General features: G+C 31.7%; 2 protein-coding genes across 5 annotated transcripts in view; one reads left to right on the forward strand and one right to left on the reverse strand.

The window, feature by feature from the left end:
- LOC109537788 (synaptotagmin-7) overlaps positions 1 to 17,641 on the reverse strand; it is a 136,086-nt gene that overhangs the window by 74,174 nt on the left and 44,271 nt on the right. The window lies entirely within an intron of this gene.
- On the forward strand, positions 6,624 to 16,623 carry LOC125504165 (synaptotagmin-7-like; the record flags this gene model as incomplete). The annotated part of the gene is made up of 4 exons (XM_048665736.1): positions 6,624 to 6,767; positions 14,545 to 14,802; positions 16,243 to 16,411; positions 16,517 to 16,623. Coding segments are annotated over 4 exons (678 nt in total), but the record flags the coding sequence as incomplete, so codon positions are not given.

The raw sequence follows: 17,641 nt of genomic DNA on the forward strand, positions 1-17,641 counted from the left end.
TGGTTATATAATCTAATTGCAAAATAGTGTATATTTTGTTTAATATTGATGAAGAGAAAACAACGTTTCATATGTTTTCTAAAAATGAAAAATTATTTATAAATTTCAAAAACATCGTTTTTAAATAAAATGCCCACAATAACATTAATATGTGGCAAACGATTAACAAGAAGAACATAAAACTACTACCACTAGTGAAACTTCCTGTTCATACATAATGAAATATATAATATAATTATTTGTGGAACAATGTAAAAATTTAATTAAATCTTAACATTCGATTTTATTACAGTTTTATATCAATAAACTTGCAACAGCACTAAATTCACAGTGTGGTACAATACGTTTCAGCACTAAGTTTTCACGAAGCTTTCACGAAGCACCCTTTTGAGTAAATTTTACGTAAAATAATTTAACTTTAAATAATAACGCAAAAGGAAGAACAAATACCGTTCTGAAATACACTATCCGAAAATGTGAATAGAATTTTTCAAGCGGAACTCTGTTCTTGAAATCCTTTGAAGCTTCCAGATTCAGTATTTGCAGTAGGCAATTTTTGACAATGACTTCCGTTGACTTCGACTCCTTCAGCTTGGTGGCTTTATATGAATATAGCATGTGAATGCTACAGGAAGCAAGCATTGAATGTATAAAGAACCCCTGTAGGGCGAAAAACTTGATAAAAACGTGGGACTTTGGCCAATGAAAAAACGTGTAAGCTTCGCGGAACGTATTTTCTTTGCATCGTCTCAAACCAACAAGCAACAAAAGAAGTCAAAGAAATATACATTACCTGAGAACAATGAGGACTGATAAACAGTTTTTTTAACAAAGGGGGTAGGGCTAATAAGAAGTAGCGCCTCGGTTTGCTTTTAAGCATATGAACTTACAAGAAATAGTTTATTAGTACATGCAAAAAGTTGATCTTTYATGAGAAAGTCATTGACTCTGTAAAAGRGGSGTGTRGGYATTTWCATAGGATTAGTTTCAATTAAAACTATTTAACATTTTGCCTAAAGCATATCAAAATACACWWACATTTTCTAAGTTGCTGGAAAGTTGTTTGCTGTTATGTGCTTCTAATTCAAATCATTACTGGTTYTTACATCAGCAYATTTCTGYTTTCGACGATTTTATTTTACCGACGATTAACAGACTATTGAATTTCCTTCCCTAATATTGTGTTAAATAAATCGACAATTCCAATAGTTGTAAAACGAATAACTCTAGTAGCTTTGTATTCCAAGCATAGGTCGGTCTTTTAATAAAATATAAAAGAAAAATCGATTTCAATATATAAATTATAATTACTTCCGTGTCGGTCTCGCTATTGGTAGATATTTTCAACAGCAGGCTAATTTAATAACCTTCTAATAAACAGGCTTAATATGCCAAGCAGCTTATTCTACTGGAAAAAGATAAAGCCGAATGAATTTCACCGTTTCAGTAGATCTCGCAATTTGAAGCTGCTAACAAAAGATTCACTTTTACGGCAAATTTTAATTCGTGTAGATTTGAATTTAAAAGTGCTAAATTACTTAGGGCAGTTCATAATGGAAAAATAATGAATATTGAGAGCGAGTGAAATCAAATACCATTAAGCTTAGAAAACTCATGTACGCATTTTCATTTTTTGTCATTGAATATGATTTTTATATTTAGTATTTTGTCATCAACTCCGCTTTATATTACAAGGGTTTCCAAACATATTTCACAATCGCGTAATGGGTCAGAAACATTTAAGTCCCTTAGTACAGCTTACGTTTTCTGATGCGCTATGATTTGGTTTCAGAATTGCACAGGACCATAGGTTACACCACATTACACTGCTGATGTTTAGTGCTGCCCAAATTTGTTGTTTCTTTTAACAAATCAAAGTTCTTAAATATAATAACTGTAGTTTTCTCAAGAAGAAGAAACCAGCTTAATTTCAACCAAAATATGTATCTTATGATACATTTTCTCAGGGAAAGTCAACGCATTGCCTTACATTGATTTTAGTCAATCTGTAATTCCTGTATGAGCCTAAAATGTAGAGTGTTTTACGTGCAGGTGTCCAATAAATTTTACGTTATTTCTTTTGCAGCGTGTTCTGTAGAAAAAAAGTTTAAAATGATTTTTGTCATTGCTCTTATTGTATATATTTTCCTGACTGTGTTTCAACTTAATTCAAAAGAAATTCCTGGGTTCCACTTAATTTTATTGTTTACCATTTAAAATATTACAAAAACATAAACAATAAAATTGACTGGAACCCAGGAATTTCTTTTGAATTAAATTGTTTTTAATAGCAACAATATTTATTGTGATTTTGTGTCTAGGAAGTTCGTATCGTTACGTAAGGATTTATGACTATAATCACTTTTGCTACTTTAAAATGTTCACTTATACTTAAACTAAAAGCAACAAATCACAGTCAAAAAAGTGCGCTTCATCAGCTATAAAGGCGACTGCGGCTCTAAAACTTACATAATTTGTAGTTAATGAAAAGATGAAGTTAATGTTTTCCGGTAGGTTAATTTACCAAAAACGAAGGCCTAATTTTAAATAAATAATATGTCAAACATTCCTAAAGTAATGATGATTAAAAATTGTGGATTTCTGGCATGAAACTATGATTGACTAAAATTACGTTAAAACAAGCCAAAAGTTACCAAGTGGAAAATTGACGTATTTCTGTTTGTTGACCAAGTAGTTTAACAAAGTAATATATTTGCCTTCAAAAGCTGATAAAGTCTCCCAAGGACACAAACAGGTGCACCGAAATCTGTTTTTAATAACCAATTTTCCAAAAGGATTCTAATATAATTTTTAGCTCGGTTTAAAAGTGCATTTACCGAAAACAGATATTTTAGACTTCAGTTTTAGCTTTCAGTCCACGAAAAGTTGACGATCGTTGAAATGCAGGGCTCGAAACCCTTTTCGTATTTTGGGTATAATTGTACTTTGCTCGGAGCTGGCTACTTTAAGGTAAATAGTGACTTTCAACTTTTAAATACTTAAAGCAGCTCAATGGACGCATTTCTTGTGCCGACTATTTAGTCGTAAACTAAACGTTTTGAAGAATCCCAAATTCAAAAGTCTAACGAATGAAAGTCGGGATATTGGAACATTGTTAATTAATTGTTTATTAAGTAATTAAGTCCCAATTATTTAACAGTTTTTTTGATTTCACGTCTTATATGTCGCAAATTTAGAAAGAAACCCTCAAAGTAACTATACAGGGTGGCCATTTTCTGAATCTTTGTATGGGTAACTTCTACATTTTTAAAGATAGAGAATCCGTTAACTGGGCAAAACTGGGCAGAATTAGATTGCCTATTCATTACCGTTTTCAAAATGTAGGTACCCGACTTGGTTCCTGATATATCCTGAAAATGCAAGAAATCAACACTTTTTTAATGATCATATAATTCGTAAACTGCTTAAATTAGAAAAAAAGTTAAAATTGTCTTCGGTAGAACTTTTTGCGTTGAATTTAATAAACTAGCACTCTTTATCATAGTCAACTTGATTTACGAAATAAAAAATAAACTTATGGTTTTTTAAATGGTAATCATAGTTGGCTGTGGGCCTTTTAAAATTCTTATTTTTTTCTGAATTTAACGATATAACTGTTTGTATGTTTTTCTCCTTTTGTTGCCGTAAAACTTCAAAAGAAGATAAAAAATGTGTAGTAGGCTATGGAAACAAGAACTATATTATCACACCAAACACAAAACAAAAATGAAATAATTAACAGACACAATCATGTTTACTGGGCTAATGAAAATCATCATCTAATTGAAAATAGGCGAGATCAACATATTTTTTTTTGTGAATGTCTAGTGAGGCATTTTTAGTGATAAAATGATTGGTCTATTCTTTTATAATCACAATTTAAATATTGAAAGATATTTACACTTTTTACCAAATGAACATGAAGACAAAGTTTTCCATTAGCATCGTATCGAAAATTGGCATATTTTCAACATGATAGTGCACCTTCACACAACTCACAAGTTGAATGTGAAGATGCCAAAAAATGCCTAAACGTAAACGGAAGTCAATTTGAACATTTAATTTAAACGATTCATTATTGTTTTGTGCTTTGTGTGATAATGTAATTCTTGTTTCCATAGCCTACTACACATTTTTTATATTTTTTTGAAGTTTAACGGGAACAAAAGGACAAAAACATACGAGCAATTATATCGTTAAATTCAGAAAAAAATAAGGATTTTAAAAGGCCCGCAGCCAACTATGATTACCATTTAAAAAACCATAAGTTTATTTTTTATCTCGTAAATCTCTATTTATCTCGTAAGTAGTAAGCAGTAATGCTCTTTCGACCCGCGTCCATTTCAAATTTGCCGGGCATTTACATACTCATGTCTCACGATCCCAGGTTAAAAAGAAATATTCCGAACTAACTGGCTAATTAAAGAAATTGAAAGGAAAAAACCAATTAAAAAATTTGAAAAAAAAAAACGTTTGAAAACTATGAAATAAATGTATGCGGCCGCATTACATTAGAGGAACGCAGTAGTAATTTTATTTAATTAAGTACTTTTAAGTAATTTTCCTTATAAATTATATCATATCGACCAAAAAGACATTTTTGTTGGAAATTATTCGAACAGAAAGCATAGATACTTTAATGCGCACACATATAATGTGAACTTTTTTGTTTAGCAACAGGCCAAATTACTACAATGTATTCGACAAGAAAACTTATTGGTTAGCGTAATGGGAAATCCGCATTACCTTTCCTTTTCTGTGGTGACAGCAAACCAATTAATACACTTTCAAAATATTAAGCAAATTTAATTCTCTTTATTTTTTTGATAATGATAATGAAGCTACCTTCATTTCCACTCGTAAAATAACATTATTATCAACACTTTTACGGTGGGTTGAAAATTTACATTCATGATTTTTAAAAAAATCCTCTTCCAATCATAATTATAACATTGGATGATGGATAACGTAATTTCATTGTACTGAATCGGTCACAGATATGTATGACGAAAATAATTCTTTATTATAAACTTGTCCTCCAGAGAAAATCGGAAGTCAGTTGTTTTCCTAAACTAAACAGTTTTTAGTTCAAAATAAAGTTTTAAATTAGTTTTTAAATTTAATTGATAACTATGATGTAGGCAATGGAAGTTATTAAGGAATGTGAAAATCAGTACTTAGGTTCCAGCGCGTAAAGAGAATTCCAAGATTTGCGTTACTTTAGTCCACAATATTAAAGTGAAATAAATCTATTTAAATTCAAATTTGTATCAGAAACATACAATATTTTCCAATTTATTAGTTCAACATTTTAAGACTACCGAATATTTGATAAAATTGAATTTGAAATTTGAAAATAATGTTGATTTTCAAGAAACTTTATTTTGATTATTTTTCTTATTTTTTTAGATTAAATTCTTTTAATTACAAATAAGTACTTGTTCGTTGTTTTTCGTTGTTGAATCATTGGCTCTAATTTTTCTTTATTATTGTCTAAAATCAACTTCAGGACTCTTGCGTAATGACAAATCTATACTATCTATTATTGTTATTTCCATTTTATTGCATTAAAAAGTCGGTTTTTTCTAAATATTTTGAGCAAATTTTGACTGCCAGTTAATAAATGAATTTCTGTCTCTTCTAGCCGGAATATAAAGGATGATCTAAAATGTTTAATAATGTTTTTAAATATAATTATATGTTTAACCGCCTTCTTAACATTGGCGAATTTTAAGCTGCAAAAAAGCAATAAATTATTTATCATAGCCCAAGAACTAATGCCTCGGTCCACAAAAACGTTTATGCTTCACACTCCACAGTTTTCAGTAAATCATGCAGTTGTACTTTATTTTCTAATATCTTCTATGTTTTGTATGTGAAAATTTTAGTGCTCATATTGGGACTTATAAATCGATTTTGATCTCGAGGGATCGTTTCGATTAACTCTTCACATCTATTGTTTTGTATTTTACCTCTGGAATAACTAAATTAATAATTTGAACAGTTATCACAATAATAAATGAGCAAGTAATTATATACATTAGGTTAGATTTTATGAAATATTTATTATGATACACTCACCAACGAATTTACTGCTGGAAACAGTTGGATGATAATAATTTTGTATATTCAGCGGAATTAACTGAAATATTTGCCATTTTCAATAATCTAACTAGTAATAAATCTGAACAAGTAAATAATACATCCCAGGCAGTTATCTAAGACAGCTTTCATTTTTACAGTAAAAGTAAATATTTTACTGTTTTTATTGAAAAAATGGGTCTGCCTTAAAGCTCATGTGATGCAGAGTGTTGAGTAACACTATGTAAATATATACATAAGCTTAAACAACAACCCTTGAAAAAGTGGGACTCTCATCCAATTTCAATACTTTTCGCTACATCTAAAAGTATCCCAACAAAAAACAAAAGCACTTAGGATCGAGCTTTCCCAACTTTGTTGTTCACGTTTTTTGGCGATTGTGTACGTTCCGCGCCAGAATAATAAAAATGTATATTGGGATATAGCAAAAAACGGAATGGTTGCTTATCTATGTTCTACACATATTATGCCTTTATGGTACTTGAACAATATTGTAAATAACTGTGTTTAATTTTATTTTTCAGATGGCCTTTCTTCAGAGCCGTTCAATATCATTAGTGGATATGTACATTGACAATTCGGAGCCATCAGAAAACGTGGGTCAAATTCACTTTTCACTGGAGTACGATTTTCAAAATACAACACTAATTCTTAAAATTTTACAGGTAAGTCAGTATTCATTCAATTAGAAAAGCTATGATCTAAAATGTTTTAAAACTGAAAACTGTAGTGTAAAAATAATAATTTTAAAGCGACTAAATCCAAACGACTCTGTTAAATTGCTTTAGAGACTGCTTGAACCACTTTTCAGTGTCTTAGAGCAGCTGTTCATCAGTTTTTTTTGCAGCTCTGCTTCGGGTATAGGAAAAGTGGTGCAAGTTTAAATTTAATTTCTTTAAGGCTTAGCATCTGGAGTCTCATGCTATAAAATGGCAATATCCTCTCAGCGTTGAAAAACTCGTACGTATAAATTCTTTCCCCTTATTAGATAAAATCTATTTGGGTGAGTTTAATGGCTCAGAAGTGTATTAGTTTAGTCCCAACTCACGTTTTTCCGATTCAGTCCTTTTTGTATTAAATACTCCATTTACGATTTAATGTAGTGAATTAAATCGATCTTAAAACATCCCTTGAAAGCTTTGGATATATCATACGGCATTTAAAATATATACTTATATACGTTTCCTTTCGTACAGATATTGCATATTTTAGTTAACATTTTTTGGCATTAATTTAATTCATTTTTCAAAATTTGATTCTAAAAATTGATTGATCCGATTGGATGGTAATATGTCAGGAGCTGATCAACGGATGAGAAATAATAGGCGCGAAACCCGTTCTGGGAGTGCCTGAAATTAACAAAGCTCGAAATTTCTTCCCACATATCAATGTTTGCTTCCTGACATCCCATTTATTCTTGCTTTTGATATTTAATTAGGCATACAAAAACATTCTCAATAAAATTCTCCCAGCATTCAGTTGACAAATAATAAATGAAAATCATATTTGTGCTTGGGATCCTTCAYTTTTAARATGAATAYTGWCAACCCSAAAAAMCATTCGGATCRTTTCATTMTATAAGTGTAGAGTTATGAASTTYWGAGATMTTCAGAATAATRTTATACATAATTTAAAACTGTTTCCYAAATCGAATTGATTCGGAGATTAAAGCCGTTGAAATTAGATTTTTTYAGGTTTTTCCTGATAAAMGTTTTMAACCAATTRTCSAATTTAAGTGAAATTCAGAACGCAAACACTACTACTGGCCTCACCATCTGCCTTAAGTTTGAACCAGYCAGCATTMTTAGAAGTGTRTTTTGTGTGCCACACTGTATAATTTTGACTCAAAACTAAAAAAGGAATTTCAATCRAAYATCTACACAGACATCTGCAGAAAAACACTGAKGGCTTACTTAAAGACAATCATCTGAGAGTTTATGTTTTACAASTCGTRCAAAGTTTGCTGCCAGCAGATGCTGAAAAACGCCTTCATTTTAGTAGGTGGATTTTCGATTCTATAGAACCCACARTGTTTACACATTTKATGAACAGTCTAATTCTTAAAAGAGCAAAAGCTGTTATTTTTCACAACAAATAGTTTAGGGTAAATGTATTTTAACGTATTTTAAGTAATAACATCTGTGGGTCGCATATTTTTCCGTCTCATTTAAATGGAGATTTATTTCACGAAGAGTTGGATAGATCTTACTCCTGGACATTACGAAACCACGTCGATGGTTTGRACGGCGACTCATATATATATGTTTCTCCCTGGCGMAGGACTTGGACGTGGACTTGGACACCGCGCTCACCTGATCTAAATTCCTTGAATTAATTTAGTTGGTGCAACTAACATTAATCGTCTGTGAAATAGTAGTAACGACCGGTCAGGAATTGGTTCATAAGTTTACGATCRTTTGTGTGGAAATAACATAGAATACCATTCAATTWACAGCTATGGTTACTAACAGTAGCTCGTCGATCCCGAAAGTCTATTGAAGSTGGAGGAGTTCACTTTAAGCATTTGCTGTACTTTTTTGTTTAGATGGTAAAATATTTCGCTAAATGTTCTCTGCTTAAGTATATGCGATTGAATTTATATTTGAAAGATATCTCATTTTTCCATAATGTTGAAAACGATATTGAAATAGAATTCTGACCGTCTTCTGTACAAACGTTAGTTTACTCAAATCAGTGCGAGTTTTTATAGCTTGATTTAACGACATTCAGCTATTGTTAAAGTAAGCCACAAAAACTCGCATTTTGGTGAGCGGAGTTGCATTGGCACGAAATTTATGAAATATTTCAGATACTAGATAAGATCTAGAGAGAGTCTTGGGGCTTCTATATGTAATATTAATACCGATGCTGCTATTACGAATTTTATATCAGTAGTTCAAAACGTATGAATGAAAACCTGAAAAATCTTGTTTAAACGCTTGCCTCCAAGACGATGTGATTTGAGAAAATTTTTCACACCAAATTCGACATTCTTGTAATATGTTTTACCCATTTCTGAAGTTCATCTGAATCATCATAAAGAAAGTAGCAGTGTAGAAATAAAAACATTCCATCCATGCAAGATCTAGGACCCTACAGACCGGGTGGTTATATATTCTATGCAGTTTATTGAGGCGTTTAATATGTGCTTGATTAACTAATATCGACAAAAAGTTAAAATGTGCAGAAGTTACTGACTTGAAAAACTCGATTTCGTCAAATGCAATTGTTACAAAGTCCGATTCATATTTTGAAAAAGTTTCTTTATAGTCGATACCTAACCCGACCAATGTATATTCGGTTTTTATGGTAGCTATTAAGACAAAAATTGACACAAATATGGGCATTACCAATGAAATCCGAACGAAAAAATTGACTTTGGCTACAGTTTTACAAGGTCTGGTCTTTGGTAATCCGATTGAACCACGTCTATTTGGATTGGATTAGCCTTGAAGGAGATTGGAAGTCGAGAGATTAATCAAATAACATTTCAGTTGACCATGGGGGATTATTCAGGAAAGGAACTGCGCTATTATCAACATTATTATATTATCTTCATAACTCTCCACTGGATTCGATGAACATATTTTAAATGTATATTGGCGTTAATCAGGTTAACTCACAATCCTATTTGTTGCACATTTTTATAACATTTTGCTTCTTTCTGTCTAGAATGTAAAGTGCTGAACTTAAGTACCGATTTCCATCATTAAAAATAAAATATGGAAATTTACTGGTCTGCAAATATGTAAAATAGGACTGATTTAATATTATACAAGTTTGGGGAAATAAATCATGTACCATATGGAAATCTGTAAGTCGTTATCCCGAAAAAGGTTTCGTATAAGCTATGTGGTCTCAAGTATAATAAATTTTAAACGTCATTAATCTCCGTTAATATTTTAAAATTGTATATTAAATCTTTGTAACACGCCTGCTGTATTAGGGATTCGGTAATTTATCTGTGTTATTAAACATCAATATTTTATAAAAGCAATTTTGAGGGTGGAATGTCAAATAATACATAAACTTTTAAATTATTCGAAAAAGTAGAGCTAAAACATAGTTGTGTTATTCTCTTTATATCTGAAATGTAAAGTATTTCTTCAATGTTTAGGGGCAGTTCTCTCACTTTGTAATTCTTCAATTGGGACCTCATGTCCGAATGATTCAAACTAAACCTGCGGTTTTGAGACAGAAGTAAAAACTTTCTGGGCCATAAAACCAGGCTTATAAGTCGCACATTTTGCTAATACTTATAATATTTTTGGAAGATTATTTGAATAGTTATTATTTGAAAACGAATACCTATGCTGATCGAAAAAAAACCACCTTAACTGATAGGTGGATTTATTCCGTCATGTAATGTTTTGTTTTGGTCATTGTTACAAACAGCAATAACAATTTTTTGTCATCATACACGAAATAGTCGTCTCTTCTGGTTAAATTTAATTGAGAATAACAAAAGATGTGGACGAGGCCTAATTCTTATAGTATTTCGCACGTAGACAAGAGGAAGCTGTAAATCAGTACTTTCCTATAATAATTTAAACTCTTAAAAATGAATGAGTCAAATGTAGTCATGCAATGCAACAACGAATTCTCTTTGTAAATTATTGTCATCCGTGATTAAAGTCTGTGACTGCAAACAGTTTGCAAAATGCGTAGACGCGGCCATCTGAATGTTCCACATGAAGCTGCTGTGGGAACCTTAATACACAAATTTGAGCAAACTGATCTTCAGAGGCAAAGCGCATTTTAGTATTTATGGCTTTGTCATTCGACAAAATTCACGCATTTAGGGATTCAAAAATCCACTAGTGAATTTTGAGAAGCAAACGCATCCAAAAGAGGTAATTTTGCTGTCAGCCGTAAACTGAAGGCATCGCCAGGCGATTTTTCTTCGAAAATGAAATCGGTCAAGCATTAACCGTGAATGGTGTTGGTTATTGTGAAATGATAGCTGACTTTTTTGCGCCATCAATGTGTCTCAACAGCGCGTAAATTTTTGACCAGGGGAACTGTAGAGTTACTGTACGAGTCATTTTTGGGTCGTGTTAGTTCTGGATGTGGAAATCGTCATTGGACGCCCAGATGATGAAATTTAACTAATTTTTTTAGCTTTTTTGTTTGGAGTTTTGTAAAATTACATGTTTAAATGAGCAAATCCACGTCGATTAAAGTCCTAAAAAACGAAATTCAACGCTGTTTCACTGGGATAATGCAAAATTGCATGAAAATAGCACATCTGTGCCAACAACGCCAAAGCAGTCATTTGTCTGATGTCTTATTCCATTCACAGCTCCATAATATCTTCAGTATAGACATATTTTGTCAAACATAGGACACAATTATATATGATTTATTTAAAACTGAGACCCGGCGTTATGAACGCCTTTTAGTAGAAAGGGCAAAGACAAAGTGGCAATAAATTCAAAGACAAACCGTATTTTTCTTATATGTATTCTGAAATTCTTGAAAAACATTGCTGCCGTATTTCTGATATAGTTTTTTGGAAGTTTCTCAGTTTTTAATAACAATGAATTTCTTTTACTATTTTTTCTGTACTCCTATAACAGCGCCAGACAACACCTCCAGAGGAATGGCGCCAATTTTGAATCACCCTATATACTTTGAGAGTAGGTAATTCTTACACAGTGATTCTCCCGAAAAAGTCGAAAAAAGTGAAAATTCGTGCAACTGAAAAGCTCAGTAACGAAGCCACGCTGAGGATTGTACTCACAATTACCATATACAGCTAACACCGTTTAAAAAAAAGCGCGACATAATATCAATATATTGATATTACAAGTAATAAATAGCGTAATGAGAGATGAATGAATATGCGCGTGTGCAACGCCAGTCAATCTAAAAAAAATGTATAGTGATTTGTTGCCAGCATTAGCAAACAAAAATTAAAGTTAGGGCCAAATTTTTCCCCAAGAATTATCACTTTCATTTACATAAAAGCATTTATTAAGTTTGGCTTTTTTCAGTCAACTGAAACACCTCGTATTTACTGAAAGGCGCATTTTTTCGAACATAGTTGGTTTAATTTATAATCAAATTTTTGTTATTGTTCCATTCTCCGTTAATACTTTCTTCTGTGGGAAATGTACCACTCCGTATAAGCTAATGAAAGCGTCACAAAATAAAACAAAGAAGAACGTGAACTTTGCTGTTATATTATATATGCATTTGATGGAACATATTCATTCTAACATAATTTAAAAAATTCCGGAAACACTAAACAAGTAACCAGATGCTAGTATTTCAAAAGTTCTCTGAGTGTTTCATTAACCAGCTACATTGCGTGATCGTAATTTTCTATATTTCCGGTAACATTTTTCTTATCAGCTATGCTTTGTTTTCTTTTGATTGAATACATTTATTCTACTAGCTTAAGCAGCAAGAACAAAGACAAACGTTTAGTTGCGTATTCCCATTTGTGAAATGGTTCGAAAACATTTTTAAACGGGCTTGATATAATTTGGCTGCAATTATTCAGAGCCAGTAGTATATCAAATTTCATTTCAAACAAAAATTATCACACGTTTCTTTCCATGAATATTATTAAACACGCGCGTGTGATTTTTTTTGAGCATCATTACAGTTTTAGACCATATCTGATGGTTTAAATATAGAGAGACTTAAGTTAATAAGTTTAAAGATTAAATGGATATCTATTCCATCAATTTAAAATGAACAGTTTTATCTTCTATCTTCTTCATTTACTTTCACATATTTTAAATTTGATTGCATACTTTAAAACTCAGGTTGCAAGGTCCTTAAATTTCACAACAAAAAATCAACAGCAAGTTGGCTTCATTGGATTATTAATCATAATTTAATAAAGGGGCAGAAAAACTTAATTTTAACATAATTTATTTGAGAAACACTTACTTTACCGGCCGGCAAACATTTTTTTAAACAAAAAATTGATAAAAACTGGACGAAAAAAAAACGGAAAACACCAACATTGATATCTTCAATGTAATTGAAATATAGATCAGTTTAATCAGCTGTATTTTCGGTGAAATAAACTTAGAGAAAATCGGCATAGAGAGAGAGGTTCGCCAAAAAATATGTTGGTAACTCGTTTACAATATTTTAGCAATTCGGCGACATCCGCAAGGGTTAACGTCGTAAAATATCCAAAAGAATGCGGAGTAAAAACGTTCGCCTTCTTTCCTGGATGCATCCGGGAAGATGGATAATCCGAAAACAACAAAATAAACTATCCATAAGAAGAATTGTAGATTTGTCAGTTTTTGTAAATTTTTATCCGAAATCCCTATTACGCAAAAGGAATCTGCGTTGAAAACCTCAACGGCGCACAATACTTACTGCATACAATAATACTTTTATAAGCAAATTTTGAATACCTACTTGAATTAGCATTGTAAATTTTTTAACCTACTTTTATATTGATTTTTGTTAATGACGAAATACCGAAAATGTGTTTATCGGTTTTAGATATTTATACAAAGTCCGTTTAAAATAGTTTGTGGTTTGCAAATAGTTTTTTAGTCATATGAAGTACAAGTGAATGTTCCTGGTTAAGACATAAGCATTCAATCTCGGCGCAGGTTTCGAGCCTATTATTTCTTATCTCTTACAGGACTAAACTGGTACTAAATTTAGAAACAGTCGCGCTCTTTTTCAATGGGACAAGTATAGTAAAAAAAGGAAACTAAAAAGTATTAAAGGACCAGTAAAGTAAAATAGAACTATTCGAAAACCAGCTATTATAGAAGTTTATAAAAATTGTCTATGAATATGTTAGCAATGCGATAAAACAACATTTTTTATAAAGAAGTTTGTAAACAGTCTCCACTTAAAGATTTGCAGTTTTATATGCAAAAAACGTGTTGCTTCAAATTTGCAATCTCACAAATCTTGCGTGTGCCAGGAAAACTATTGAAGAACTTCGGCACAACTATTTTCCGTAAAATTAGTGACCGACTAGTGATTGATACTGCTCATAAAATTATTGGACTTCTGTTACCACCGAATATTTGTAAAGAGTTAAACTCCTCTACTTAATGTATAAAACTTGTTTTGTAAATGATAGTTGAACACTAGTGAAATTGTTTACTGATAACACGATCAATTTGAGTAAATAAGCACCTGCAAACTGGATCATTTAGTCACATATCAAAGGCGTACTAAAAAATTCAAGATTTTCTGAGATCTTATTGACCCATTTTTGCCGCAAAAACAGTCCTGTTTATGAATTTCTTGAATTAATAATCGGCCTCATGTTTTTGTTAAATGTGAATAGTTACTTAGTACTTCAAAGTGATATTAGTTTGATCTAGAATAATTATCGCCAATTAATTAATTATATGTTAAGTTCGGTTTACGAACGCATAGTTTTATTTAAAAAAATATGTATAATGTGTCCAATATTCACTGATAATTGTTTACTTTTTATTGCAGGGTAAAGACCTGCCGGCCAAAGATCTATCAGGCACAAGTGATCCCTATGTAAGAGTGACATTACTCCCCGATAAAAAGCACCGATTAGAAACGAAAATTAAGAGACGAACCCTCAATCCCAGGTGGAACGAGACCTTCTATTTCGAAGGATTTCCCATCCAAAAGTTGCAGTCTAGGGTTTTGCATCTACACGTCTTTGATTACGATCGGTTTTCACGAGATGATTCAATTGGGGAAGTCTTTTTACCACTGTGCCAGGTAATATTATTTTAATATCTAGCAAAGTGACAATATTGGATTAACTTCACAAGTGTTTAACCCCATGATAATCAATATTTTTGATATATAAGATGGTCTGTTGAATTCATCAGAATGTAATAACGTTATAACTAGAACTACATGTTGTAATGTTTATAAATCCCATCTTAGATAATTATAACTTAGAAACTCGATCAGAACTGCAGATATTAACTATGTAAATATACAGAACAATTCATCAGAACTTCACAAAAATGTATTGTAGGATTCTTAGACTGAAAGCATGAAAGATGATTCTATGAATTTATGTTTGAAAACACGTTGGTTCAAAGACACAAAGGTGGACAAAATGTCAGATAATACCAAGAATATTTAGTATTTGTATGAACATTTTTCAATGTAAATTTCGTATTCTCGTATATTCTGCGCCTATTAATATTGAGAATATTATTTATTGCCATTCTAATTTTTATCGGGATAAAGTAATATAAATATTTTAAAATGCGGCATTTCAAAATAAATCGTTTTGGAGTTTCATGTTTTCTCAAAATTTGACTCAAAGTTTAGCTCAATAACTTGCGCAACAAGAATTCCTAAATCTTGTATTTTTACATTGTTCTCACAAATTAAACATCTTTTCATAGACAAAGCGTCAGAGAGTAAAATCGTTTTAATCATCTTGAAGATGAATATGCGCTCTATTTTTTGGCAATGAAACCACCAACTTCCTAGAGAGATTTAGTAAAGACCCCCTCGATATTCTGGAAAAGCTGTTAATAAAAGCATCTTGTTTTCTTTTTAATCTAATAATAATCGTACCAATTGCAATAAATTTTTAACAATTCGTTATTTTAATATAGTATAATTTCAATTAAATTTTTCAATCTTCTCGGAATCAAAACGTTCACATTTTCAACTTTGTTCCACAATGTGCAGCTTGAAAATTGGACTGTGCATTTTGCTGCAAAATTTATGCAATCAGCTCATAAAAATACCACTGTTGCTCAATAATACTGCATTATGATGAAATTTAAGCACGTGTAATAGAATAGTAGGCATTAATTTATTTAGAGGTTTATGCATGCATTTTATATGCTGCTGAACAGAGGATTAAAGCTTTCCAGTGTTAAACAATTCGCTTTTTTCTCATTTAGCTCTATGGAGTTGCTACCTAATGGAGTAACTTGCCTACCTGAATCTATATTGACTTGATCAAAAAGCTTTTGTTCGGATTTAGTTTTATTCTATTCAAACTAGAAGGAATTTCATATTTATGATTGCGTATTGCAATTGGCATTCAAATATTTTCAGTTTCGGCTCTTAATAGCTGTGTTTTCATTGAAGTGATAATGAGGTAACAAATATATTGTTAGGGTCACATCTAAACGTCCTTATTTTGAAGACCATATGTGAAGTATAATGCGAATGTTTAATTTTCAGGTTGACCTTAGCGAAAAGCCATCATTTTGGAAAGCTTTAAAACCGCCAGCTAAAGACAAATGTGGTGAACTTCTTACATCACTTTGCTATCACCCCAGCAACAGCACCCTCACACTTACCTTGCTCAAAGCGCGCAATCTTAAAGCTAAAGATATCAACGGAAAGTCTGGTGAGTATCGAAAGTTGATGAAAGAGATTATGAATACATAGTTGATGCAAGAACTGAATATCGCCTTTACGGTTTTTTAAATCTGTAACCAATCAAAATTTATAGGCGCAACCGAATGTGATTCTATTACTATAGCTATTAACGATAGCGATTTAGAATTTGTTCCTGTAGCTGAAGTGCCAATATTTCATGGATCGGAATATTACGACTAATAAATAAACCGATTTTATGTCCCACATGACAAATAGCCCGAAAATGTCCATCTTAGGTTCAGGAAAACCCATCGGGTCATAACTTCCTATTCACCTTTCCACGATTTATGTTTGGGTTTCTAAAATGTCATAATTCGTCTAGGTTAGTAGCGAAGGATTTTGAAAGCACCAGAAATATTATGATTCATAAAGCATATGACCAAAGCAATTTATCATAAAGCTAAACAAGGGTTTCGCTGATTTTCTCACCTCTCCTATTTGTAATCACTTATTCTGATTAGTTCGTTAACATTTGCGTTAATTTATATATGAGCTCTGTTGGAATATTGTTGATTTATTTAAAGTTTTATTCAACTGGCGTCGCGCACTTTAAGAGATTGCTGCCGCTAACTTGCAGAAGAGTGTGGAAGATTTGTTGAGAAATGTATGCATTCATTGCTCAAAATATTAGCTTTTGAAGGCAACTTTGCTATTAAGCAATAACTTAACATAATATTTTTAAAACATGTCAACCTTGCTTAAACTTTTGCAAAGTTTCTGTTTGGACAAAGCACGATTTTACAGTAAAAAAATTGATCATATTGGATGACTGGCGAAATTAAAGTGTACCTTCTTAGGAAGACTACGTCGGTCTAACTGTCTACAAACTCTATATGATAGATGCGCGAAGCCAACTGTTATTTATTGCAAATAATCTGTTCTGAAAGAGTAAAATATTAATTAAGATTAAGACTGTTTTGAGCTCCAAACGGTGTAAAACACTTTAACAGGTATCAGTTGACGAAGGATTACGATTTTTGCCTGAAGCCTCTGATTTAGCATAAAACAGTGCCATTGCATCTAAATATTAGTAATTCTGAAGAAATGAATAAAAGACGTACATTTGAAGGATTCAGTCCTTCTCCGCTGATTAGAGTGATGCATTACAAGTCCATCAGCGAGATGAAGCCCTTTCTTCTATTTGCCTGTTAGTTTCACCTCTTCTGTGTACATTCATTAATGCATAAAACAGAATGCA

The sequence above is a fragment of the Dendroctonus ponderosae genome, unplaced genomic scaffold, assembly GCF_020466585.1.
Source record: "Dendroctonus ponderosae isolate FM_Combo_2020 unplaced genomic scaffold, Dpon_F_20191213v2 Dpon_F_20191213_4, whole genome shotgun sequence".
NCBI lineage: Eukaryota > Metazoa > Arthropoda > Insecta > Coleoptera > Curculionidae > Dendroctonus > Dendroctonus ponderosae.